The 27,469-nt window shown below is 42.1% G+C and overlaps 2 protein-coding genes across 4 annotated transcripts; one reads left to right on the top strand and one right to left on the bottom strand.

Annotated features, from left to right (window-relative positions):
- Positions 1 to 633: 633 nt before the first annotated feature.
- tmem134 (transmembrane protein 134) lies at positions 634 to 10,879 on the bottom strand. The gene is made up of 8 exons (XM_080760410.1): positions 10,716 to 10,879; positions 9,270 to 9,592; positions 8,264 to 8,331; positions 8,046 to 8,132; positions 7,251 to 7,327; positions 6,907 to 6,951; positions 2,438 to 2,491; positions 634 to 1,956 (listed from the first exon to the last, which is right to left on the bottom strand). The coding sequence occupies exons 2-8, from the start codon at positions 9,528 to 9,530 to the stop codon at positions 1,874 to 1,876; spliced, it is 675 nt and encodes a 224-aa protein (XP_080616536.1). The 5' UTR covers positions 9,531 to 9,592; positions 10,716 to 10,879; the 3' UTR covers positions 634 to 1,873.
- On the top strand, positions 10,399 to 24,408 carry serping1 (serpin peptidase inhibitor, clade G (C1 inhibitor), member 1). Of its 3 annotated transcripts, none has more exons than XM_080760408.1 (11): positions 10,399 to 10,509; positions 11,684 to 11,734; positions 14,124 to 14,232; positions 15,263 to 15,421; positions 15,994 to 16,311; positions 17,537 to 17,752; positions 18,391 to 18,534; positions 19,666 to 19,869; positions 20,769 to 20,908; positions 22,782 to 23,004; positions 23,974 to 24,408. In XM_080760408.1, the coding sequence occupies exons 2-11, from the start codon at positions 11,684 to 11,686 to the stop codon at positions 24,225 to 24,227; spliced, it is 1,818 nt and encodes a 605-aa protein (XP_080616534.1). In that variant the 5' UTR covers positions 10,399 to 10,509; the 3' UTR covers positions 24,228 to 24,408. The 3 variants fall into 3 exon arrangements, with proteins under 3 accessions (XP_080616534.1, XP_080616535.1, XP_080616533.1); XM_080760407.1 differs by lacking the exon at positions 10,399 to 10,509 and adding an exon at positions 11,468 to 11,594; XM_080760409.1 differs by lacking the exon at positions 14,124 to 14,232 and having other exon boundaries at positions 10,451 to 10,509.
- The last annotated feature ends 3,061 nt before the right edge of the window (positions 24,409 to 27,469 follow it).

Raw genomic sequence — 27,469 nt, forward strand, 5'->3', positions numbered from 1 at the left:
GAGGAACGCGTCCGCGCGTAAACAAAGTGATTGTGCGCCTCGATTTGCTCGTCGAGTAAGGAGAGGGTCTGTAGTCCAAGCCGGAAGGCTGGAATTGCCCAGGGTGGCTGGAAAGGTCCGGAAGGCCGAGGGTAACGAGGGGTACCCAATGAAAGTTGGGTCCTTAGTCCTTAGTCGGCCTTTGTAGATGGTTGGAAAGAGCCGGGTGGCTGGAAAGATCCGGAAGGCTGGAATTGCCCAGGGTGGGTAGATGGCTGGAAAGATCCGGAAGGCCGAGGGTAACTACAAGGGGTACCCAGTCACAATGGAAGTTGGGTCCGGGTGCTCGGCAGGAAGACGTGGATAGGATTGGATTGGATTGAATTGGATTGGGTTGGGTGGATAGGATTGGATTGGGTTGGATGGGTTGGGTGGTACATGGTTTGGATTGGGTTGGGTTGGTAGATTTTTTTTTCAGTACTTGGCCTTCAGTGATACCCAGTCTGGCGGAAGGACCTGAACTTGGCCTTCGTGATACCCGGAGTTATGGGCTGAAATATGGCCTCCTGGTGGCAGCACAGTGTACGACAGGCACTGGATAAAGAGAGGTGTATAGATAAAGAGGCATTTTAGAAAATTAAATCAACAACAGTGTCAAGTGTACAATACAAAATGTTTATTCCAATTTCACAGACATTATTCACACATGTGACATAACAAACGCAGGCAGAGCGAGTCTCCATCTCTTCCACACACACTCACAGACGCAGTGGGCATTCTAGTCAGGGAATATTAATACAATCTGGGAATACATTTCTTACCATGAAGTTTCTTCACCAATGTGTTTGTAAAGGTGTCTACTAACATATCCCACATTGCTTTCTATTCAGCCACCCTAGGGGAATGTTTGACAGCTGCTGAAAGTTGGGGTACCATACAACCATTATAAGGCAAAATGTTCTAAATTTCATTATGCTTTAAATGATACTGAATCGATTCCAAGCATTGGTTTTGCATGAAAAACACTCCTTGAGCTAAATTTGGCCATAGCCACTTGCCCAAATGTGCCCAAATGAGCTAACCTCATCACATTGTGATGACGGCTATTGCCGTTTTTATCCCAAGCTGTGTTTTTCGTGCAAATTAACTAATGCTTGGAATGGATTTAGAATCATGAAAACCCCCTAGTTTGACGTCAGCAGCTGACAGAAACAATCCCCTAGGGTGGCTGAATATAAACCAATGTGGGATATGTTAGTAGGCACCTTCACAAACACTTTGGTGAAGAAACGTCTTGGTATGAAATGTATTCCCAGATTTGACATTATTCTGACAATGTTCTCTCACCATTCGTAGTGGAAATGTCATCAAGGCACTGAGTGGTTGTGTTAGTAGTGGTCATTATAACGACGCCATACAAATCATACAAAACATCAACAGGAGCGTATCTTTAAAACAAAACAAAATCATAGTTTTTACAAACGAGAATATTAACCCATTAAGACCTGAGACCAGATGCTACAAAATGTCTTCTAAATCACGACAGTTTTCTGGAAAATGTGTTTCTATATCAGTGGTTCTATTTCATGTCAAGGACCCCCAATATGTTGTTCCAGGGACCCTCCAGAAGCAAATATTTGAGTTAAAACCTTTGCTGTGAAAGAATATATATATATATATATATATATATGCACACGTTTTCACACAAAAAAGCAGTTCTACATGCTTCTATATTTGCTATTTTTGAAGAATATGCTATATTTCACAGCTACAGTTTAAAAAATAATGGTTAAAAAGCTACGGTGACACAGATGCGTTCCAGGCCTTAATGAGTTTAAATTCATAACACTGCTACTGAAAGAAGAATTTCATATAGTCAACATTTAGCATAACATCATTTTTCAAAATAAGGCAAGTAGAAGAACCTGAATCCTCTTCTTCCACGGACAGCACAGGTGATATAGATCACATGGTACACTAGAGTGGGGATTGAAGCACATTAGATCACATTGAAGCAATAATATTGTGAAAATGCTGAATATAGGCTACCCATTTAGACCCGAAGATGATTCTACAAATGTCTTCTAAATCATGACCTATGTTTATGAAAAACCTGTGTTGTGTGTGTTTCTATGTCAGTGGTTCTCAAACAGTTTCATGTCAAGGACCCCATACATTTTATGTAATTGGCTGCCGACCCCAACCTGATATGTATATGTTGTTCCAGGGACTCCCCAGAAGCAAAGTTTTGAGTTAAAACGTTAGCAGATCTACAAGCTTGTGGCGGGGCACTCTGAGCCGCGCTGTGAGCTTGTAGATCTGCTATTTTTAAATAGCTAAAGTATAACATGATGCTTAAAACACCAAAAGGGGTTCCCGCCCAGAATGGGTTAAATAAATAAAGCGGCCAAGGTCAAGTTAAAAACATTTTGGTTGGAATTAAAAAATATATGTTTACCCCCAGGAATGAAGAGAAGAAATCCAGGAACAAAGAAAATGGCACTTGAAACACCTGCAGAGACAATAGTGATTCAGTTTAAGTACACAAAGTATATAGCAGTGACAAAACTGGACAACTTGGAATACACAAGTATTTACTTTATTTCGACAGGACATTGCATATTAACTCATCGAATGCGCAAAGCGTTTTTAAACGTTTTATTATAGCCAAGCGCAAGAAGCGCATAACGTTTTTATACGTTTTATGGTCCAAAAAACGTTTTTTTATTGATTACTATGGTTCAACTATATTTGCGCCCGGACAACTCATAATGTAACACCGATCGGCTCTAAAAAGAGTTAAAACCCCCCCCTGCTGAAAAGAGGTGTTGGTCTGAGAAGCGTCTGGCACCGCCTATTGGTTGGTCTATGCGAGGACGTACGACGTATTGGAGACGGCCGTCCGGCATAGACCAACGCAGATGTCAGGGGATCTAAAATGGATGGGACAATGCTCTTGTTTGTGTGAATACACTCGATTCCCCCTCCCCTCCTGTTTCTACATGGTTTCTCCCGAGGGAGAATGGTGGGGGGGGGGGGTCTCTTCCTCTTGGATCGCATTGGCAGTCCCCCCCCACTCCCGAGTCCCCACTGCTTTCAACTGCAAGGCTTGCACTCACTCTCATTCTCGGAACAAGATACAACGCGATTTGCTCTCTGCCCGTATATAAACCTGCAACGATCGGCATTTGATTTCATAACGTAACGTTTGCCAATAACATGTGGAGTTAGTCATGGACAGATTGCACATCATTATCGAGGGCCCGCCATGATACGTTGGTCGCTGATCGCAAGCCGTACTGCTGCTGCTGTTGCTTTGCTCGCATCCATCATAAGGCATCCATCCATCCACCCCCCTTTCTCGTTACAACAGGCTATTATAAACTCACCGTCGAGCAGCCTGCCCTGCACCTAATGTGATAAAATGAACGGCAGGACAAAATCGGAACGATTATTATCTGTCTATCAGCAACATACGGGTGTTTGTCTTGCAACGACAGGTGGTGCTTTCTCGTTTTTTTTCTTCCAAATACGTTGACGTGCTGCTTCTGCTGCCGCATCCATCTCGTTGAGTCGTTGTTTTTCTTGTTTTTTTTCCCAAACATGTCCAGACACAATCCGATCCAGTCTCGCGTCTCACCTTATAGATACGCGAGACTGGATCGATGAGGTTAGTGGTATGTCTGGACATGTTTGGAGCGGCACACGACAATCGACAATAATGTTGATTATGCAAGATCATTTCCTCAAAGCCTAGTTGCCCCCCCCCCCCCCCCCCGTTACTGCGATTGTTTGTAGCTCGAATCACAGAATGAGTTCAATGAGCGTAGGGAGAGGGCACATATGGGGCTACGATTGAAGAAAGTTTCCAAGTCCGTTTTATGATCAGATAATGTGCATCAAGACTCTCTGCTTTCATAAGAAAAAAACTAATACTGTAATTGCGAATGCAATGAGCACTTACTATGAGACCTAGCAGATCACGTCTGTCTGTCTGTCTGTCTGTCTGTGTGTGTGTGTGTCTGTCTGTCCCGCTTACTGTATATGTGGACCTGGCCCTTTTGTGCCCATATATGGAGCTGAGTGATTTGTGAGTCATGGTGACATGAGTGTGATGGCGTGGTCCTGCTTTGGGGACTCCTTATATGGTTATGGCTGAGTCATGGTGACATGAGTGTGATGGCGTCTTTTGTGACCATATATGGAGCTGGCGTGGTCCAAGCACTAACTATGACACCCTGCAGATCATGTCTGTAATTTATTCTAATTGTTATTGCAATTTACGATCTGCGTTCGCCTTTCCGCGTTCGCGCGTCTTACTCGTAATAATAAAAATCACACCCCTGTGAAGTGAGCAGTGCAATGTTGTGAAGTGAGCAGTGCAACATTGCACTGCTCACTTCACTGGGGTGTGATTTCTATTATTATTACAGTATTAGTATTTTTCTTATGAAAGCAGAGAGTATTCTGTTTCATACGGTATATAGTATGTACATGTCGCTATAGGCCTTATTTTGTGAATATTTAGTTGTTAGGTCCATGCTCTCTAAAATTATCTTTTTCAGAGAACTTTAGAGATGGCATGGGCCTGAATAACTATTATTCACAAAATAAGGCCTATAGCGACATGTACATACTATATACCGTATGAAACAGTCGACTCTCTGCTTTCATAAGAAAAATACTAATACTGTAATAATAATAAAAATCACACCCCTGTGAAGTGAGCAGTGCAATTGCACTGCTCACTTCACAGGGGTGTGATTTTTCTGGGTGGTATTTTTCTTATGAAAGCAGAGAGTCTACTGTTTCATACGGTATATAGTATGTACATGTCGCTATAGGCCTTATTTTGTGAATAATAGTTCTTCGGGTCCATGCCTTCTCTAAAGTTCTCTGGTGGGCGCAAGCTGCATTCAATAGCCAATTAGTGACAAACTGTATATGTGTACAATGTGTACTGTTTTCCTCCTAAAAGTAGACATTCAGGGCTTTCATTCGGTATATGGTTTGTATAGGATATTATTTGTGCTCAATTTTATATCGGTCTTTTGAACTAAAAAAACTGAACTGAAATGTCTGTCAACTTCAGGCCTCCATATCTCTGTTGTTTTTTTTCACAAGCAGCGTGCAGGCAAAAGCAGGTGTTAGAAAAAGGTCAATATCTCCAGAATGGAAGATGGTAGAATCATAATTTTTTTTTTAAATTGAAGTGGACAAGTTGGGCTTTCTTTTTATTTATGCGATTGTGATTCTCGCTATAAGAGGCCCCTCGCTGTGGGCCCCCCAAAAAGTTCAAAAAGCCCATGTTAAGCCTTCAGCACCAGTAAGCCAGGGTCCGCTAGAACCTGTAGCAGTCTATGTGTTAATGGACATGACGGTGGAGTACAGTGGAGCACCAATATACTAGGAAACACAGCATAAAACCATACACACACAAGAACAATGTACAAAGCTGTAAAGTGCATCTATATGGTTTAGCAGCATTTTTTCTATAGGGAAATACAGATTTGTAACTAAAGTAAACTTGTGCATACACACAAAAAATTGGAAGGTGACTGATGGGCAGAGGAGACAAAATGTGATGGGTAACCACCATAGAGTTATAAAGGATAGAGGGCGGATAGCCCCGCCCGCTGCTATTCATTTCAATGGAAGTTGCTCAGTGGCGTTTTGAAGCACCCGGAAGAAGGCTCTACTTCCTAATTTTTCCAAACTTTGGTGCCCAAAATGCGGAAGTGCTCAATGTTAAACCACCAGCTGCTGGGTTTCCTGGTTCTAAAATGCACGGGCCAGCTCTGACCAGTAGGGCCGAGTACTTCAACGTTGGCCAATGGCTTCTGGGGGCTTGGTAACCAACCAGAGCAATAATTTCCAACCTAAGTCCAAGTTTACACCATTCAAAAGGAATGAATGGCTCACTTGTCACATACTGCCATCTGGTGGAGAGAGATGTTCATGCAGCCGTAAATAAGAAAACAGAATAAAGTCCACGCAGACTGTTAAGAGGACACTGTTTTTCCTTTTGCCAATGGGTTCCATGATTGACAATAACATGACAGAAGATGAAAGAAAGGCCCTCATGGATCTGGAACAAAACGATACCACGACAATGTGAATATAGTAGCCTACGTGAAATCAGTATGGACTTGGAAATATTGATCATTAAATAAAAGGTGTGTTCCTATGCTCAATATTATACTGTCTTGGTTGATGGGGTTTGCCATGTGTAATTTCTCACTTTCACAATAAGGTCATTAACAACACCTGTGAAAAGAATAAATGCTTTTTTATATAAAGACAAGTTTGATTGACTATGTCACCTCACAATGCCAAAACATTGTGCAACAGTAGGCTGTAATTATAATTTTAAAACAATCTGTCAGAGGAGAAGCAAATCACGACTACTTAGCAGACCATTTGTAGGATTTGTGTACTATTTCGCCTCTAGTGGCTCCAAACGACATCGATTATCTTAAAAATCTTTGGCTATGCTCAGTTCTCACGTGACGCTGGGGATTATAGGTACGAAATTGTCTTCACCTAAGGAACATTGTAGTAGTTTGCACATTAAAGTCGTTTCAGAGCAGCTGCAGACTTATTTTATTATTTTATGTACATAGATATTTTGTCCTGCACAAGCGACATAGATACATGAATGAGCTGCTTATTCCTTTGAATTATCTTTTAAGCCCATATGAATTGTAGTGAGGCCTGCAACATTTAAACAATTATCTCTTAGTCAATGTCTTACTTTTGTTTCATTTATTATTATAGTTTATAACTTTATACTCACTTTAATCTAATTCATTTTCCAAAGCTGCCATAGCATCTGGGGCAGAGGATTGGCGTGACTTCAGCGCCACATGGATACGGTCTCTAGTGCAATGGTTTAAACAAGTCACCTCAATGTTTCTATCATCTTACCTGCTTCTGGGTTCAACTGGATGACGATACCTGCGAAAATAAGAGCTGTGGATGAAAGCAAACAGTGAGATGAAAAGACAGCACTGATTATAATGACTTTGAATGGGACACAGTTCACTCTCTGACGAAAACATATCATAGCTGGCAATGCCAACAAATTGCAGGTTAATATTGCATGATACCTACATACAATACAACCATACAGACAAACAGAACAAAAGCTCTTCCAAAGATACACTGCTCCCACTACACTGATTCAACCCCTAAAGTTCATATGGAAAAACATACCCATAGCACAATAAAACCATGTTAAAGTACAAACATGCCTATAGGACCAGACCTACCTAGTCCAGTGATAAGAAGAAGGAATGAAGCCAGGACCACTTTTCTGTTCTTCTTGACTAACGGGTGAGACGACCACCTGAACAATAGAACACAACAAAAATAGTGAATGTATGTACAACATTGCACTTCATGAACACGTTGACTGTGTTTCTGGGCATTCAACATTGGAACATATTTTATTAGATACAAATTAGATGTTAGACTTTTAAGCTTCATTAACAATAATTAGCCCTTCCCTAAATCCCACCCCAAAAAGCGATTGTCCATGGGTGCCAATCAAAATAGTTGAGCAACTCTTGCTATGCAGGTCAAGCTTTCGCCACCTCATAGCTGTCAGTGTTATTTTGCATGGCTGTGTTGTTGAACACATACACAGCTTAACATCGAGAAAGTTACATGAACTGACCCACCCTGCAGGTGATGGCAATTATACTAATGACCGTAGTCTTACCGTGCAACATGAAAACTCTGGTAGGAGGTTGCTAAAAGTTGATTTCTCCCTCTGTCATTTCCTCGTATTTCTAGTTTATTTGAATAATGTGACGTCATGCAGTTTTGTCGAGTGCATAGCCTACTGCAGGCCTGGTTGACTAGATTTAGAAGACATTTAAAAGGTTTTGCTACCGAAATGAGAAATCCCGAAAAGGAGAAATCCCGTCATTTAACATGCATCTCAATGGGGGAGAAGGACAGCTTGTCCTGTCTCCTCGCTGCTATCGTGCCTATTGGACCAAGGACGGGTTGGGGAGGGACTTAGCGAAGGGCTAATTGCGTGTGTGCACTCCTGAACTTACCCGCAGCAGTGGGCAGAGAGCTGGGTGACAGAACTCAGGGTGCTGAAGGACCACTGGGAGCTGCAGTATGACAGGGTAGCGGGGTCGCTGTGCAAAAAAAACAGGAAAAGATTATGTAGAAAGAATTATGTCTTCTGTAAAATAATTAATATATAAGATCTCATCACCACAAGCCATGTGCAGAATATCAATCATGCATCATCATCTCAATGACCTACCTGATTTTGAAGAAGTTATTGAAAGTGGAATTGACACTGCTGCCCAATACATCTTCATTTTCCAGATTCTACATAAGTAAACAAAGAAGGCTGCAGGTGAGTTAGGGATTCAAAAGCAGCACATTCATTTCAAAAGAAATATGTATACACTGTATACATATTTATTTTATACTGTATACTAGTATACAGTATAAATATTTCAGTCAGATAACTCAGGAATAGATTGAACAAATATTTATTATAGAATGAGAAAGTGTGGATATATTTCATCTTTGGGGTTTGGCTCTGCTACATTTCTCTCCCTGCTCGGGACAATATTAGACAGCCATCATTAAACATTAAGAGCAGGGAGATCGATATACAATAACAACCATGGGGAACAGAACTAACAGCAGAGCCCACCTGTGGTGCTGGGGTGTCGGTGGGAGTAAACAGCACATAACAACAACCAGGAACACAGACTCAGGTGAGCTTAAATACGTGGGTCTTGCATTACACTGAATACAACCACGTACAGAGCCGTATACTGTAGCTAAGAGAGTTGCGCCATTTTGAGGGGGCAGAAAACTAAGCACTCGAGTGCTGTTCGTGCAGTATTGCAGTCCTGGAGTGTGACAAGCTGGAGTTTGAAATACATTGTTTTCAACGAGGGCGGCGCAAATATGAGCAATTTTAGGCCAGTGTGCAACATGACAACTGAAAGTCAACTTAAAGTCTTGCACAGTGACAACTAAAGTCTCATTAAAGCTGGGCTGTTGCCTGAGTCCAGTGCATTCTGCCAACTTCCAGTCCAGGACTTTGTCACTGTTCGCTATGCTCTTCACCAATAGAAGTCTATGTAGAAGAGCCGCCATTGGACTGGCCCCATGAAGTTGTCGTAACTCTGTCGTATTTCAATGGCCTACATAGTAATGCAGCGTATTAACTCCTCAAGTATACCTGACTGAACTAGCTCTGCTAGCTGGTAGCCACACACATTTGAAATAATTAAAAGCTATAAACACACCTGGTATTTCATATTGCTGTGGTCGGGAGAACCGGCCCCAGCAGCGGGGGACGGGAGGCTCTGGGGTTTAGTGAAAGACAGAGTGCCAAACGTCATCTCTCCTCCTCCTGCTGCGTCTTTATCCCTGCCGCCTCCTCCTCCTCCTCCTCCTCCTCCTCCGACACTCTTCCAGCCTTCCGGCTCTCCATCAGACACGCCGCCTTCCTCCTCCTCTCCCTCCAACACGAACGCATCGTCGATGCTGAACTGTGCTGCCATCATGGTGGCCCGACTCCTCCTCGCCCGTTATAGTCAGACCCTCTGGTCTGGTGGAGTGATGCACACTGTGGTGTGGGGCAGAGGGATGTCAAATGTCAATTCAACTCAATTCAATTCAATTCAATAGAAAGCTTGTGCCGAGCTTTATAGGGTGTATATGCGCGTGACGTCATCTTCATACCCGGAAGTTATGCAGGAACAAAAGGAAAAAAATACTTTCTAGCTCTTGACAGTCCATACATACATCCAAACAGAAAAGTCCTATCTGATTGCATTAAAAAACGTAAAACGACAATATACTCACTTTGTCATTCACATTGCCACTCGATTTGCCATTCACTTTATGCATACAGTGCATACCCTCTATTGGCATGAGAAAACATACGTTTACAATGCCAAAGCAAGTGTCAAAATTTTCAAAATATAAAGTATAGTAAAGTAAGGTAAAGTATATATAGTTGGAGGGGGTAAACTTGGTAAAGCATTAATTGTGTAAACAGAGCTATGTCGCATTGCGTTGTTATTATACAAACATGTTATGGGGTATGAAACAAATAGCACCAATCTTTTGCAGTTATTTGGGACAAATAGCAGCATTTTCCCGCAAAACTATTTAAATAGTAAAATAAATGATCGAGTGTGTGTGTGTGTGTGTGTGTGTGTGTGTGTGTGTGTTTGATCCATTTGATTATTATGGATTATGCATGTATTATTATTTTCGTTTCAAAATGCTTTAATGACATGCTAAAATGTGTTTAACATTACCACGAGCATAAATAAATGCTAGTAATATTATCACATGTCTGATGATCGGACTTGTAAATGGAAACCCGTCCCGTTTTTTCCCCCCACACTCATCTGAAAGCCAGAGGCGACCGTTAGCTCAGCAAATAACCTGAGAGAGACCCAGCCAGAGTAATGGTGTTGTTCTTCTTGTGGTAAAAAACAAACATTAAACCGAACCAGCACTGTTGTTCTTGAGGTAAACAAACGACATTAAAGATTAACCATGTAAATTACTGTCGTTCTAAATAAATTAACTTCAGCTAACCAGTTACCAGTAAGCTATATTCTCTCTGCCATTGTTGTTTGTTCTTTTTACAGCTATGCTGCGATCAGATGATTAGATTCCAGGCGTAAAACTTAGCTCTCTCTTTGAAAAGATGTATTATAATATGTCAAACTTACTGCCTGTTCGCTCTGCCTCTCCGCGTTGATGTGCCCGTGTTAAATAACTACATGATCGTATTGGATTTTTGGTTTTTTTTAAAGTCCATCCAACGAACGTCTGTTTTTCTGATGCGAGAAAACTTTTCCCAAACTTTGGAATCTCCTCTTTTCTTTTTCTTTCACATCCGTCGCTCGATTACTTGCGACTGATTCCGCCCCGATAGATGGACTTTAACGGCCAGTCCATGTAATCAAACGTCGCGATGTCGATTTGGTGGCGACAATCAATACGCTACAAATCAAAATCAAGCAGTTTAATTTAAACAGAAATCAATGATTAATTGTTGATTAACTCAATATTGTTCCATATACTCATTGTGCATGAATTTATGATGAATTCCTGTTCTGTTCTTTGGCTAGAAGTGTCTATTTATACGTCTCTAAATGTTTTGATGAATTGAACATTGTAAACAAGTGTAACGCTTCACTCACAGACTCACAGTTAATCTTTGTATTGAGTTGTGCAACAATTGTGCTTGAAATGTACTGTAATTCTGCAAACTGTTAATACATATTTCAATCAATCAATCAATCAATCATATTTATAGAAAGATTACACTTAAACACGTCAAGTCAGAAATAGACAGTGAATAGCAGTGAATATAGGCACTGAAAAAAAAAAAAAAAGGTTAAACCATGTGATTTCCAGTAAGTCACACATCCCATGAAATGAAAGCCTGGGTATCGAGGCTACATCCCATCCCCACGAAGAGCAAACACACAGCTGCGAATAAACAATATTAGATTTAGAAGATTAGTCATTATATCCTCGGTGGGTGCCGTGGCAGTCATACTGAAACAGCTCAGAGTGAACTGTTGCTCTTGGAAATTCTTGCAGTGAGTGTTTGTTTTTTATATTTGTTCATTATAGACTTAGGTAGTCTGTCTGTTTTAACGACATGGTGAAATGTATTTGTTTCCCTCAGATGACACATTACAGCGGCTTACCTTGGCTTTTGCTGCTGCTCTTCTTCCAGGTAAATCCACATTTCTTCTTAAACTATTTGAAGAAAAAGTGAAAGTATAAAGCAGAACGTCGGAAAGTTAGGTTTACAAACTATTAAGAATCTGTTTGGAGCATTTCATCATACTTTTTCCAGCAAGACTAATTTTGTGTATTTTGCTGTAAACATAAAATAAATGAATAGACTATCAACAATGTTGTTTTTTAAATTTAAATCTGTGTCTGTAAGTTTCATAGGCCTATAATAACTACAGTTCATTATTATTGTATTATGCCTACATATCGCTTTATCTTTTTATTAGACTATAGTTAGATTATTTATTATTAAGTGTCTATACCACATTTTCATGCCAATTAAGGACACTAAAATGTGTATTTGGCGGCTGGGGCCCCCATAAGAGTAGATTTGTCAACATTTGTCATTTTCCAAAACATTTAAAGCTCATATAATGTGTAGACCTGCATTTAGACTTGCTTGTAGACATGCACATTTTGAATAGCAGAAAAAAAATATGACTTTAAACAGTACTGTTTTAATTGTAATGTGACCCCTGGAACTTCCTGTGTGGACCCCACAGTCCCCACTTGAGAACCAGTGCTATATATCAGTTTATTTTCAGTTTCACTTTATTTGTATTTATAGTACAAATTCACCCCAAAGAGGTCTCTGTGCACTTTACAACAAGAATACATCAAGTCATATAAAAAACCCAAACATCTAGCAATAAGAAAACATATTAAAATGTGCATACCGGTAGCTATAAATCATCAGGAAGAAAGAAAAAGAAAAAATACAGCACAGTATTTTTAAAATTACAGGCCGGACATGGTGAAAATAACACTGGTTTCAATCCCAGCAAGCCAAATGACTTCATGATGATGACGTTATGCCGTTATGACGACGTCCTCCAGTGGTGTTCAGGACTAGGCCAGATCACAGCCTATATGGGGATGATCTTTACGTTCAGGACTAGGCCAGATCACAGCCTATATGGGGATGATCTTTACGTTCAGGACTAGGCCAGATCACAGCCTATATGGGGATGATCTTTACGTTCAGGACTAGGCCAGATCACAGCCTATATGGGGATGATCTTTACGTTCAGGACTAGGCCAGATCACAGCCTATATGGGGATGATCTTTACGTTCAGGACTAGGCCAGATCACAGCCTATATGGGGATGATCTTTACGTTCAGGACTAGGCCAGATCACAGCCTATATGGGGATGATCTTTACGTTCAGGACTAGGCCAGATCACAGCCTATATGGGGATGATCTTTACGTTCAGGACTAGGCCAGATCACAGCCTATATGGGGATGATCTTTACGTTCAGGACTAGGCCAGATCACAGCCTATATGGGGATGATCTTTACGTTCAGGACTAGGCCAGATCACAGCCTATATGGGGAGGATCTTTACGTCATTTCAAAGACGTCTTCACCAGTTGAAATAATATAGCTTATTCTGGGCCAGATCTGACTAGTCATGATAGGACTTAAGTTGATCTGGCCCCGATCGGACTCTCTCTGATTCATCCAGGGACGTCTGTCTTAGTGGGCAGAATTTATGTTGGTTGAAATCAGGTGATATCCTAGGCCAGATCTGACTATAGTCTTGGTTTGACTTGATCTGGCCCCAATAGAGCGTCGCAGTCCCGCCCCCTTTCATGACGACGCCAGGCCCAGGAAATCATTCCCAATCCATTTTTCCCATAGACATTTAAAAAAGTATTTATTTAAAGACCTTTTAAGCGTCGTAGGAAGCCAACTCGAGTAGTGACAAATCATGACAACAAACACAATATTTTGGACCAAACAAATAATTACAAAGAAGAAAAACAACAAAAAAAGTGTTGTAACTTGCCGTTTTCTTCTTCTTTCTAATTATTTGTTCGGCCCGAAAAACTGTGTTTGTTGTCATGATTTGTCACGACGCTTTTAAATAAATACTTTTTGAAATGTCTATGAGGAAAATGAACAGAGAATCATTTCCTGTGCGGGGACTCGAGACTGGGGCGGGACTGCTACGCTCCGTCACTAATTCGTCCAGGTCCTGACCGTGCTTGCTGGGATAAGACTATAGGGGGAATCGTAATGCTGTAATAATATGTTATTCTGGTGGACAAAGTAGCCTACTCAAATGTTTTACTTGGGTAAAAGTATCAATACGGCAATGTATGAAATACTCTGTTACAAGTAAAAGTGTAGGAGAGAAATTTTACTTTACTTGAGTAAAAGTACAAACTTCTTGGTTCTAAAGTACAAAAGTAAAAGTACACATTTTGCAGTATGTCCTATTTCACAACTTTTAAAATGTGTAAAAATCCTCTGAAAATAGCACATCTACAAGATCACAATGTGTCATTTAGTCACACTACTCCAACCTTTGCGTCCGGCCAGGTTTCCTCTGCTTTACATGTCTGGGTTGTACATGGCTCCACACTGATCCTCCCCTGTCTGCCGGTCCAGAGAGACTTCACCGGGGCTGTCGTCACATGGAAGTATAAAGGTCCAGTCAAACTCCTGTTACCACGTACTGTACCACAGCATCCCACTGAGCAAAAGGAGGCTATTAGAATATTGGGGGGTCAAATTATGACAGGCAATTCCTGCTGCAGTCAATATGACCCCCCAGTGAAAAAACACTTTGTTTGAAATAGAAACTCATGCTTTCCAAGGTGTGATTTGGGGTCCTAAGGATGAATACAAAATGTATATCAACATCGTAAAACCAAAATGTTGTATAGTGGGTTTGAGCTCACATGCCCTGTTGATGTCAATCAAAAGGGGGGGTAACTACCTGTCAGTGGGGAGTGTTGGCTGGGAGGAGGAGTAGGACTAAGGCCCTATACTGTCCTCTCTGGGGAGGGGGGGGGTACTACCTGTCAGTGGGGAGTGTTGGCTGGGAGGAGGAGTAGGACTAAGGCCCTATACTGTCCTCTCTGGGGAGGGGGGGGGGGGGGGGGGGGGGTACTACCTGTCAGTGGGGAGTGTTGGCTGATGAGTGAATATCAACATCCTAATACATCCTAATACTGGGGGGTCAAATTATGACAGGCAATTCCTGCTGTCAAAATATGACCCCCCCAGTGAAAAAACACTTAGACACTCATGCTTTCCAAGGTGTGATTTGGGGTCCTAAGGATGAATACAAAATGTATATCAACATCGAAACCAAAATGTTGAATTGTGGGTTTGAGCTCACATGCCCTGTTGATGTAAATCAAAAGGGGGGGTAACTAGTAACTACCTGTCTAAAATCGGGCTATAACTGGTCTGGTCTAAAAGTGAATGTTTTTTAGTAGTCTAAAGGCTTAGCTTAGACATTGATTACCTGTTTTTTAAACGATTATATAGACTGAGTCTATATACGAGTATACAGTAGTCTATATACGAGTATATAGAGTCTATATACGAGTATATAGTCTATATACTCGTTAAACAGGTTTGAGATTTAATTGGAAAATAAATATGCTTGATGCTTTTAAGCTGTCATACTGTAATGTAATAGGAAAGGACTTTTCATAAACATATGGTAGGTGTCACAGTTCCTGCCGAGTCCTCTGGGTCTGTTACGATCAAGGATGACTTCTATCTGTCCATATCACATGTCACCGCTGCCAATGAGGGAGAGTATGTCTGTACGCTGGAGGAAAACAACATGGAGTGGATGAAGACGTACACTGTCAAAGTTGATGGTGAGGAAATTGCAAAGCTGTATTTGCTCTGTATACTTAATGGTGATGTGGTGGAGCGTTTTTGATTTGGGCACATTGGCCAATGGAATGGGGTTTCGTGATATCCTGTTATAAATGCACCACGTCAATAAGGGCCTTTCTCGGCCCCACCTCTCTCCCATTGTTTATATTGTGTTTTAGGTTCCAAGATGGCCACAGCACCAGGAGGGGGTGGCCTTACTGGGCTGCGTTCACACATTCAAGACACCTGTCTTGTGTCTGTCTTGTGTCTGTATATAATGGCCGCTCCAATGCATTTCCAGTGGAAGCCCATTATGGTTTGACAAAACATTTTGTTTGATGGGGGGAGGGGGGCAGAACACATCCATCAAAGCTGTGTTCAGACACAAGTCAGGTGTCAGACACAAGGCAAGTGTCTTGAATGCAGCCCAGTAAGGGCATATGTCGACCCTGCCCCACTCCCTCCTGGTGCTGCGGCCATCTTGGAAACAAAAAAACAATATAAACAATGTGAGAGGGGTGGGGCCGAGAAAGGCCCTTCTGACAGGACATTTAATTTGTTCTCTCCCCAGTTTCCACTGGTTACACTCTTAAAGCATACGAGGGATCCACTATTAACCTGCCCTGCCATCGTCGGCCATCATCATCATCCAACCAGACTGAGACCTATGCACGTTGGCTCAAAGGAAAACCCGGGGATGATGAGCGGAGGCAGCTGTTTCCCGTAGAGCTTCCGACGCCTGGTGAGAGACTGGAATGGCTCTACGCGGACCCGCTGGACGCCGATCAGACCATCACCCTGAAGGAGCTGGTGGCGGAGGACAGCGGAGTGTACCACTGTGAATCTGCAGAGGGGGACAACTTCAACACCATCCAGCTGATCGTGGCAGGTATATGGATTTAGAGAAGTGGTTTTTCAACGTGGTCCGGGGACCACTTGAGGAGGGGGTTCCAGGTGGTCCCCATGCAGCTAAAGAAATGGAGAGTTGGTAACCAAATGGACCCTTATTACTATAGATCTTTAACTCTTGAGAGCATAAAATGAAACCAAATGGACCTGTTTCATTTTACACTCTCAAGAGATAAATTATTGTTAAGCATCTGCATTACTTACATGTAATTTACAAGAAGTCTACACAATTAGAACAATGTAAAAATAATTGTTATTTTGATCAATGTTTCAACATAGCATGGAATTGTGGACAAATTAATAACCAACAAAATATTCTTTAGTCTCAGGTCTAAAAGAATAAAATAATGGGCCTTGCCCATTATTAATTCAGCATTGGAGCCACGGACCCACCATCTGATGACATTTAGCCTTTCAGAACCAAAACGTTGAATATTTAGTTATATCGTTTGACAATTCCATGCTGTATTGATGTTGGTACCAGAGATGCAGGCATACTTTGATCAAATTAAGTAACAATTCTTCTACATTCTCAATCTCTAATTGTGTAGACTTCTTGTAAATTAAGTAATGGAGAGGTTTAACAATAATTTAACTCTTGAGAGCGTAACATTTGGAAATTGTGAAATGGGACATTCCGCACAATGCGTTACTTTGTGTGTACTTTAAGTACTTTTAAAGACAATTTTAAAACAGAGTATTTCTGCATTGCAGCATTGATACTTAACCCATTCTGGACCCAGTTTGGGGTTCTGTACACATTATGTGTACAGTATTAAAAAATGACAAAAGGTTGATGCACTAGTGGTTCCCAAAGTGGGGTCCATCCAGGGGGTCCCCATCTAAATGATAATTAGGAACCAAATGGACCCTTATGGGTCTGTAACTCAGAGTGTGTACAAATGGAACCAAATGGACCCATTTGTACACTCTCAGAGTTAAATTAACATTGCTTTTACAATTATAAATTGGGGTCCCAGAGATCGAAATGCCATTAAATGCCTAATTCAGGTCAAACCTGGGGGTCCTTGAAATTAAAATGGTTGAAAATCACTGATGGAGCCATAAAAATATTCTCTTATGGGGGTCCGTGGCATATATTTTCTAATGGGGGTCCGCGGGGCTAATTAGTGTCAGTTTGGGGGTCCTTGACATGTTTGGGAACTATACTGTTTTACACCAGTGCCTTTGAACGTTTCTTCTAGTTGCTCCTACCGTCCGTCCTCACTCCTGCAGCGGCTTCACCACAGCATGGGAGTCCTGCCAGGACCAGAGCAGCCGGTCCTGGGCCCCCATGCTGGAGGAATCCATGGCCGAGTTCTCACAGAAGCTGTATTCCTACCTCCGCCAATCACAGCCCTCCAAGAACCTGCTGTATTCTCCAATCAGCATCAGCATGGTCCTCTCCCATCTGTTGCTGGGTAAGAACATTTATTTATCACTAGTCTAGTCTAGATTCTAGACTGTCTGTCTATAGAGTCTAGTCTAGTCTCGACTCTAGACTGTCTGTCTATAGAGTCTAGACTCTAGACTGTCTGTCTATAGAGTCTATTTTAGTCTAGACTCTAGAGTGTCACAGTCCCGCCTCCTTTCATGACGATGCCAGGCCCAGGAAATAATTCCCAATGCTTTCTTTTCCCATAGACATTGTGCTTGTTGTCATGAGTTGTCACAACTCGAGTTGGCTTTGTACAAGGCTTAAAAGGTCTTTAAATAAAAACTTTTTGGAATGTCTATGAGGAAAATGAACGGGGAATCATTTCCTGGGCCCTGGTAGGGGGTGGGACTAGAATCTAGACTGTCTGTCTGTGTCATCAAATCGATTTCACAATGAGCCGGTGAATGAGATGGGTCAGAGTACAGCAACTTGCAATGGGCCTGGTCTATAAGATTCGCTACACCACTAAGATACCCATGTTGTACCTGTCTAAAACGTTAATTTGCAACCCCAGTCCTCCACTCTGAAATGTCACAGTAACCTTCTTCCATGAATTTGCTTGTTCCACTCATTTCTGCGTCATTCCCCCCCATTTCTGTTCCATCCTCTGTCTTCACTTAGGTGCGAGGGGAGATACTCGCAGAGACATGGAAGCAGCCCTCAGAGTGGGTCACGACTTCAGCTGTATTCACCTCCAGATGAAAAGGCTGAGAGAGAGACTTCTTGACTCTTTGCAGATTGCATCTCAGATCTACTATAATCCACGTATGTGACGTACGGTACTACTATGCCACTATGCCAGTGGTCCCCAAACCTCATTTGGGCGTGTCCCCAGACGATTAGCTTCATGTGCAACGTAGTTTTCTCACTCAACAGTATACAACATACTTATTAGTGTACACTAGGGTATCTTATTACTAGTGTACACTAGGGTATCTGTGCATTCCTAAAGAGACAATTTAAAAGACCTTTTTAAGACCTTTTCATTACCAAATTATATGAAAGAAAGAGGCAAACATTGTGAACATAGCCGATCTACAAGCTGCTCACAATGCCTTGCAGTTTGGCTATTTTCACAATATTTATCTGTGGAACTGAGTCAAACTAAATGTAACTAGAACTGCACTCTGCCGAGTGCATACTTGCTTGTTGTGGTGATGGCTCCTGCTCTCTACAGCTCTACAGCAAGCAGAGCGCGCAAGTACTTTCGACCGCTGTAAACTGTCACATCTCAGTATCTCTGTGAAGGAACGTTTGAAATGTATAATCATTAGGTGTAACTATTTGCTACCTACCTACTTTTTTACAGAAAAATAAATCATTGATATGTGATGAAAAAAAAAAAAAAAGTGCATGCATGTGCCCTATACCAAAGACAAAAAGTGACAGCCGTCAACCATTATTTTGGGTACGCAAAAAAACCAGCAAATCTGTGCCTGGTTTGCTGGGACCAGATTACACAAATGACCATTTTTCTTACGTCATCATTGAGTGCTAGTCATACATATACACACCACGTTCTCTGGTATACATACGTATACATATACATATACTATATAGAGTATGTAGTTGTAATTTGATTAGCAGTATACTGTGGTTACTTTGTGCCAAAAAGTGACAGCCGTCAACCATTTTTTTGGGTATGCAAGAAAAACAGCAAATCTGTGCCCGGTTTGCTGGGACCAGATTACACAGATGACCAAGTAATAATATTACATGTAAGTTTTTATGCCAATACGCTTGTACTTTTTACTCAAGTACATTTTGAATTCCGGACTTTTACTTGTAACGGAGTAGTTCTACACTGCAGTATTGGATACTTTTACTTAAGCAAAAACAATTGAGTGCTTTTTCGACACCATTTCCTGCCTGACACTGTGTGTTTCCCCTCATCAGACATGAACCTGAGCGAGGCCTTCGCCGACCAGTCAGTCCAGTTCTATGACACTGAGCCCAGCAGGCTGCTGGACACCGACCAAGCCAACACGGCCATGATCAACGGCTGGGTGGCCGAGAAGACCGGCAACAAGATCACACAGCTCGTCCAGTCAGTACCCGCTCACACGCAGTTGTTGCTCCTCAACGCGGTCTCCTTCAAAGGTCAGGTGTGTGTGTGTGCGCGTGTGCGTGCGCCTACGTGCATAGTTTTCTCATGCTGCCTTATTGACATTTGTATTTACTACATGAATATAGGTCAGGGTGCCATGAATCCATCAAGTAATATTATGTTGTTAGAGCTTTGAAAATACGTCAACATGTATTCTTGTCTCATCTGTCCATCTGTCTCATTTTGGGGGGGGGGGGGGGGGAGTCCAAGCTGTTTCTTTTCACCTGACAGGGGAGAGTTTCCCCGGGCGGACGTAGCACGTGGAAGGAACATGTTATTCCGACCAGTTCCTTTCCCCTCCATCAGGCGCCCCGGCTGGCCAGGGGGAGGCAGTATTCATTCAAGTTTTATTTATTCTCGAAATTACACTGAGTAATCAAACTCATTTTCAGTGTCGTCGAGTAATACAATATCATATACAAAAACATCACAAGAATAACAAATAAAAAGTTTACAAATAAAAAGCTACGACAAAATTCAAAACGATTACTGCATGTTTTTTGTGAGGGTACCTACCCTAGGGGACACGAGGAGAACATGTGAGGGTACCTATAGTACCTACCCTATAGGTGACATGGGGAGAATATGTGAGGGTACCTACCCTATAGGGGACACGGGGAGAACATGCAAACTCCACGTTATGCGCTTTTTAAATGGCTCAAACCATCCTATATGGAAACTTTCTAATCACCTCCTGCCAGTTCTCCTGCCTCTTCCCTCACCAATAAGGGCCCACGCTGCAAAGGGCCTGCAGGCACGATCAATTCACTTGACGCGGGTGGCCTTGTCAAGTGGATTAATCAGATGCTATAGCCTGTGTGTGTGTGTGTGTGTGTGTGTGTGTGTTTGCGTGTGCACATTCCGCACAACTGTGTGTACATCTGTGTTTCAGGTCAGTGGATGGTCAAGTTTGACTCGAAGGCCAAGAAGGCACAGTTTACTAAACTGAATGGTGATGTAGTGATGGCTCCTGCTCTCTACAGCTCCACATACGCATTACCCATGGCGTATGTGCCTGACATCATGGCAAAGGTAGCACGCACGCACGCACCAGTGTTGATTTCGTCGACTAAAACTATTACGAAAAATGTTCGTCGACAATGCAGAAAACTTCAATGCAGAAAACGAAATGGAAACTAAATGAAAACGCATAAATAGTAGCACAAAAGATGGTTGGCTGCCCTCGACTCCCCACACTGGAAGAACTACACAGGCCGTCTTAAAAAAACACTTAACATTATGAAAGACACCACCCCGGTCACTCTGTTTGAACTGTTGCCATCAGGCAGACGGTACAGAGTGATCAAGTCAGGGACCAACAGATTCAGTAACAGCTTCTATCCCACAGCGGTAGTTGCACTCAATGCTGCTAAAAATCTGTTGCTGCGACACATTTTCGGCGAGACATGGCAGGTGAAATCATGATTTTACATTTTTATTTATTTTTGCTATTTTGCTTCCTAAACATGTTTTCTTTCAAACTAAAGCAAAATAAACATTAAAAATACAAATTTAGACGTTTATTTAGATTTTATTTTAGCCAATGACAGCTCGTTTTTCTGGGTGAAAATCCGCCATCTCTATTTTCATGATTGGTTGTTGGTACAAAGGAAGTGACCATATTTGGATCAGACCACAGTCAGCTCGAGGTCCAGACCTTTCCAATGATATATGCCATTATATGTTGTTGCCAAGGTTTGGATGAGATATTTTGTCTTTTACAATACAAATCTTTAAAGGCCGTTTTCTCAAAATGAGTTTTCCTCATACCTGGGACAAAGAATCTCCACTTCAGTTGAACTCACTTACACCAAACGTTCCAGTCTTATTCATAACTATATTATATATATATACTATCGCATATAATGCCTAATTTGCATATTTAAACATATCATTTCAGAAAACTTGTAATACAAAAAATCTTAGTTTTAATATAAGTAATCAACTGGAGAAGTTTCATTGTGATAGCTATTATTTAACTTATTTTCCCTATTCACCTACCAAGGGTTTGTTGTGCGATAACAGCTAAAATGACATGTTTGTGCATTAGTGCTACAGGGGTTGTGCAATAACAAGAAGTCATGTGTGTTTTGTTTTAGCTTGTATGTTGTTTTGTGATATGATGCACTGATTGTTTGGCACTTTAATTTCGTTGTACACGTTGCAATGACAAATAAAGATCCATCTATCTAAGCTATGGTGACAAAAACTAAGACTAAATGTAGAGAATTTCCTCAACAAATAAAAACTAGACTAAAATGTTAGGAAGGAACTACAGTGGACAAGAGATCCAGTATAAGTACAAGTAAGACGCGCAAACGCGGGAAGCGAACGCAGCTCGTACATATTTGGGTTTTGGACGTATAGCTGCTTTGGGGACTCCTTATATGGTTATGGCTGAGTCATGGTGACGTAACAGCGGGACAGACAGACACACACACAGACAGACATGATCTGCTAGGTCTCATAGTTAGTGCTCACTGCGTTCGCAATCACTGCGTTCGCAAAAAGACAAGTCATTTTACACTTTGTTGCATGCTGAAAATAGCAGATCTATAAGCTCACAACGTGTCGCGCTGCTACGCTTTGTGAGCTATAGATCTGCTATTGTCAGCAAGTGTAAAATCAGTCATTTCGACGGCATCAAGGCCTGACAAAATACATTTTAGTCGACTAAAACAACTGCAGAATTAGTCGACTAAAACTAGACTAAACACTAAAACATTCCAGGTGACTAAAATATGTATAAAACTGAATGGAGTTTCATTCCGACTAAACTAAAATAGAAACTTGCTGCCAAAAACAACACACACACACACACACACACACACACACACACACACACACACACACACACACACACACACACACACACACACACAAACTATCTCTTTCTGGCCAACAGGTGGTCAAGTTGTCTCTGACCGGCGACAGCAGCCTCTACATCCTGCTGCCTCGCACCCACACGCTGGCCGACCTGCAGCAGGTGGAGGACAGGCTGACGGACACCGCCGTGCGTCACATGATAGCACAGCTGACGGCCGCCACTCCCCAGACCATCGAGGTCACCTTGCCCAAACTCAAACTGGACGTCCAATTGGAAATGAACTCTCTTCTCAGGAAATTAGGTTTGTTTAACATTTGTTTCTTTCTTTTTTTTGCGCTTTCACTTCTTCAAGTTCTTCTAATTTTGACAAGTCTGCCCAACATTCACTGTGCAAAAAGCATGGATTATGGATGTGTAGGCCTATATTTCAGGAAACTCCTGTTAAAATTTCCAACAAACTCTGGTAAACTAACAAATTGTATCATCACACCTGTATATTACCGTATATTACTGTATATGCCTGCTAAACCTGAAGTTTACGGGCAAATCTAGTGCCCATAATTGCCCGTTAACTCCTCTTTTCACGTCTTTCCTCTCTACTCTCTAGTCTCTGCTATGGCTCCACATTGTCTTTTGGATCCCGTCCTTCAATCCTGCCTTCTCTCACTCACTCTCACTTTGTTGCGTGCCATGATGTCACGCACCGAAAATAGCAGATCTACAAGCTTGTACCTATTGTCAATGTGTGTCAGCAGCACGCGACCTTGTTTAAATCAGGCTCAACGTTCCTGCTTCCAGTCCAGTGTTGTTTTCGTCGACTAAAACTAAGACGAAAAATGTTCATCGACTACCTTTTTCCACTGACGAAAACTACATGGAAACTCAATGAAAATTAAGCTATGATGACTAAAACTAAGACTAAATATACTGACAATTTCGTCAACAAATAAAAACTAGAAAAAGTCATTTTACACTTAGTTGCATGCTGAAAATAGCAGATCAACTATTTTCAGCTGTCATTATGACTGCATCAAGGCCAGCCAAAATACATTTTAGTCGACTAAATCAACTGTATATTTAGTCGACTAAAATCTCATGACATTTAGTCGACTAAAACTAGACTAACACTAAAACATTCCAGGTGACTAAAATATGACTGAAACTAAATGAAAACTATTCAAGAGACTTAAATCAAGAACTAAAATCTAATTTTGCTGCCAAAAACAACACTGCTCCAGTCCAAACCTCTCCTTTGTCCCCCGACACACAGGCCTGTCGTCGCTGTTCCACGAGCCCAACCTGTGCGGTCTGTACTCGGAGGACAGGCTCTCTCTCAGCGACTCTCGCCACAGAGCCTTCCTCACGCTGGACGAGGAAGGCGTGGAGGCGGGCGCCGCCACCTCCGTCTCCTTCTCCCGCTCGCTGGCGTCCTTCTCCGCCCTGCGGCCTTTCATCCTGCTGCTGTGGAGCGACCGGGCCAACGTCCCCCTGTTTGTGGGCAGAGTCACTGAGCCAGAGGGATAGAGAGACATAGAGAGAGACAGATCGAGAGAAAGAGAGAGGCAGAGAGAGAGGGATACAGAGAGAGAGACAGAGATAGATAGAGAGAGAGAGAGAGAGAGAGAGAGGAGAGAGAGACAGACAGACAGACAGACAGACAGACAGACAGACAGACAGACAGACAGACAGACAGACAGACAAAGATCCCGGCCGATCATATATTACTAAACTAAAACAAATAAAAACAGAATTAAGACCATGGAAACCACTTCATTTTATTTGCTGAAGAAGTTACACAAATCCACCACATGATGGCAGCAGCCACACTGTAATGAACCGCATTGACAGCGAGTAATACACATAGGGATGCCAGTAGTGACTTCTCATGTCATTCACTCTCAAAGAAATCCCTCTTAATAATCTCCATATACAGTATGTGACATTAAAGGTTTTAAAGCACTAGCTCAACTTGGTAAAGCAGTGGTTCCCAAACGTTTTCACGCCAAGGACCCCCCAAATTGACACTAATTAACCCACGGACCCCCGTTTGAAGAGATATGCCAGAGACCCTCCATAAGAGAAGAATTTCACGGCTCTAGCAGCGATTCTCAACCAGTTTAATTTCGAGGACCCCCAGTTTGACATGCATTAGTCTACGGACCCCCCATTGAATAGCATTTCTATCTCTGGGACCCCCAATTTATATTGTAAAATCAATGTTAATTTAACTCAGTGTACATTTGTACACTCTCAGAGTTACAGACCCATAAGGATCCACTTGGTTCCAAACTATCATTTAGCTGGGGACCCCCTTGGGGTCCCCGGACCCCACTTTGGGAACCACTGTGGTAAAGCACATCAACTGAGCAAAAATACCCTGAATTATCCCTTTTTTTCCACAGACATACAATTATACTTAGCGGCAGTGGTGACAAACAATCTGTAAACAAGTCAGCATTCAGAATGTTAAACTCAGGAGCATGTCATTCATATTCATAACTGCTAAACATGCAGCTCAGTTGTAGGTAAGATGTTGACATGACCTCCATTAAAAAAGGACAGACTTGAAGGTTGTGGTACCTGAACTATAGGCCTCTATACCCGTTTTCTAAAAAGCTCCGAAACCGGGAATTTAAGATCACGCAATCCCATTGGCTATCAGGCTGCCCAGATCATGGGCAGGCGAGGGTTTGTGCCCACACAAACACATGGCTGAACTTAAAGGTAGGGTAGGCCTAAGTGTCATTCTATGGTTAAAACAAAAAGCTTTCTGTTAAAAGGTTAAGTCATTGCTTTATTGATTACTATTGTATATTACTGGAGAGACATGGAGACTCCAGTGTGGTGTAGACTAGAGAGTGGCGTCATTGAGGGGTCAGAAAACAGCAGAGTGTGACAAGCTGGACTTTTAAATACATTGGATTGGAGGGCGGCGCAAATATCAGCAATTTTAGGCATGGGTGCAACATGACAACTGTTTTAAAGTGTTGTACAGTGAAAACTAAAATCTGTAATGTTAATGATGTAGGCTACTATTACTAAAATCAATCTAAAATAAAGGGACAGGACTTTGTCACACTTCGCCAATAGACGTCTATGTAAAAGAGCCGCCATTGGACTGGCCCCATGAAGTGAACGGAGTTGTCACAACTCTCTTATCTAAACGGTGCTGGGAGACTCCTGTTACTGATCAAACACTCTATAATAGCAGTATACTATCACAATATAGAGCTTTTTAACACTCATTCTAACCAAAGAATATAACGTAGCTCGTCTAACCCTCTCTAACGTAATGTCTAAACACATCCCTTTCAATATGACCTGAATTTAGTTCAGTGCACGTAACTCTGACGGCAAGAAGTGTGGGTATATATGATTCTGCCAGTTCAGGAACCACTACCTTCAATCTTTGAAGCAGAAAGCATTGGTCACTTTTGAATGTGTTAATGTTTTGGGCTGATTATCTCACTATACTGACTGATATGTCAGGGAATTCAATGTGCATACAGAACAGCTCCCCATCTTTAGACTGACCAGTTCTCTACAGAACAGCTCCCCATCTTTAGACTGACCAGTTCTCTACAGAACAGCTCCCCATCTTTAGACTGACCAGTTCTCTACAGAACAGCTCCCCATCTTTAGACTGACCAGTTCTCTACAGAACAGCTCCCCATCTTTAGACTGACCAGTTCTCTACAGAACAGCTCCCCATCTTTAGACTGACCAGTTCTCTACAGAACAGCTCCCCATCTTTAGACTGACCCAGTTCTCTACAGAACAGCTCCCCATCTTTAGACTGACCAGTTCTCTACAGAACAGCTCCCCATCTTTAGACTGACCCAGTTCTACAGAACAGCTCCCCATCTTTAGACTGACCCAGTTCTACAGAACAGCTCCCCATCTTTAGACTGACCAGTTCTCTACAGAACAGCTCCCCATCTTTAGACTGACCCAGTTCTACAGAACAGCTCCCCATCTTTAGACTGACCAGTTCTCTACAGAACAGCTCCCCATCTTTAGACTGACCAGTTCTCTCATCATACAAACAGCTCCCCATCTTTAGACTGACCCAGTTCTCTACAGAACAGCTCCCCATCTTTAGACTGACCCAGTTCTCTACAGAACAGTTCCCCATCTTTAGACTGACCCAGTTCTACAGAACAGCTCCCCATCTTTAGACTGACCCAGTTCTCTACAGAACAGTTCCCCATCTTTAGACTGACCCAGTTCTACAGAACAGCTCCCCATCTTTAGACTGACCAGTTCTCTACAGAACAGCTCCCCATCTTTAGACTGACCAGTTCTCTCATCATACAAACAGCTCCCCATCTTTAGACTGACCCAGTTCTCTACAGAACAGCTCCCCATCTTTAGACTGACCAGTTCTACAGAACAGCTCCCCATCTTTAGACTGACCAGTTCTCTCATCATACAAACAGCTCCCCATCTTTAGACTGACCCAGTTCTCTACAGAACAGCTCCCCATCTTTAGACTGACCAGTTCTACAGAACAGCTCCCCATCTTTAGACTGACCAGTTCTCTACAGAACAGCTCCCCATCTTTAGACTGACCAGTTCTCTCATCATACAAACAGCTCCCCATCTTTAGACTGACCAGTTCTCTACAGAACAGCTCCCCATCTTTAGACTGACCCAGTTCTCTACAGAACAGCTCCCCATCTTTAGACTGACCAGTTCTCTACAGAACAGCTCCCCATCTTTAGACTGACCAGTTCTCTACAGACCAGCTCCCCATCTTTAGACTG

Source organism: Protomyctophum bolini (assembly GCF_963924005.1).
Source record: "Protomyctophum bolini genome assembly, chromosome: 3".
NCBI classification, from domain to species: domain Eukaryota; kingdom Metazoa; phylum Chordata; class Actinopteri; order Myctophiformes; family Myctophidae; genus Protomyctophum; species Protomyctophum bolini.

What these genes read in the sequence shown, in the direction of transcription:
- tmem134 (XM_080760410.1), bottom strand. Translation starts at nt 9,530, where the DNA reads ATGATGGCAGCACAGTTCAGCATCGACGATGCGTTCGTGTTGGAGGGA. An exon ending in CCAGTTGAACCCAGAAGCAG is followed by an intron (nt 2,492 to 6,906) that starts GTAAGATGATAG and finishes TTGTCTCTGCAG; the next exon opens with GTGTTTCAAGTGCCATTTTC. An exon ending in TCTTCTCTTCATTCCTGGGG is followed by an intron (nt 1,957 to 2,437) that starts GTAAACATATAT and finishes TCCCCACTCTAG; the next exon opens with TGTACCATGTGATCTATATC.
- serping1 (XM_080760408.1), top strand. Translation starts at nt 11,684, where the DNA reads ATGACACATTACAGCGGCTTACCTTGGCTTTTGCTGCTGCTCTTCTTC. An exon ending in TGCTGCTGCTCTTCTTCCAG is followed by an intron (nt 11,735 to 14,123) that starts GTAAATCCACAT and finishes GCGTCCGGCCAG; the next exon opens with GTTTCCTCTGCTTTACATGT. An exon ending in CATCCAGCTGATCGTGGCAG is followed by an intron (nt 16,312 to 17,536) that starts GTATATGGATTT and finishes CGTTTCTTCTAG; the next exon opens with TTGCTCCTACCGTCCGTCCT.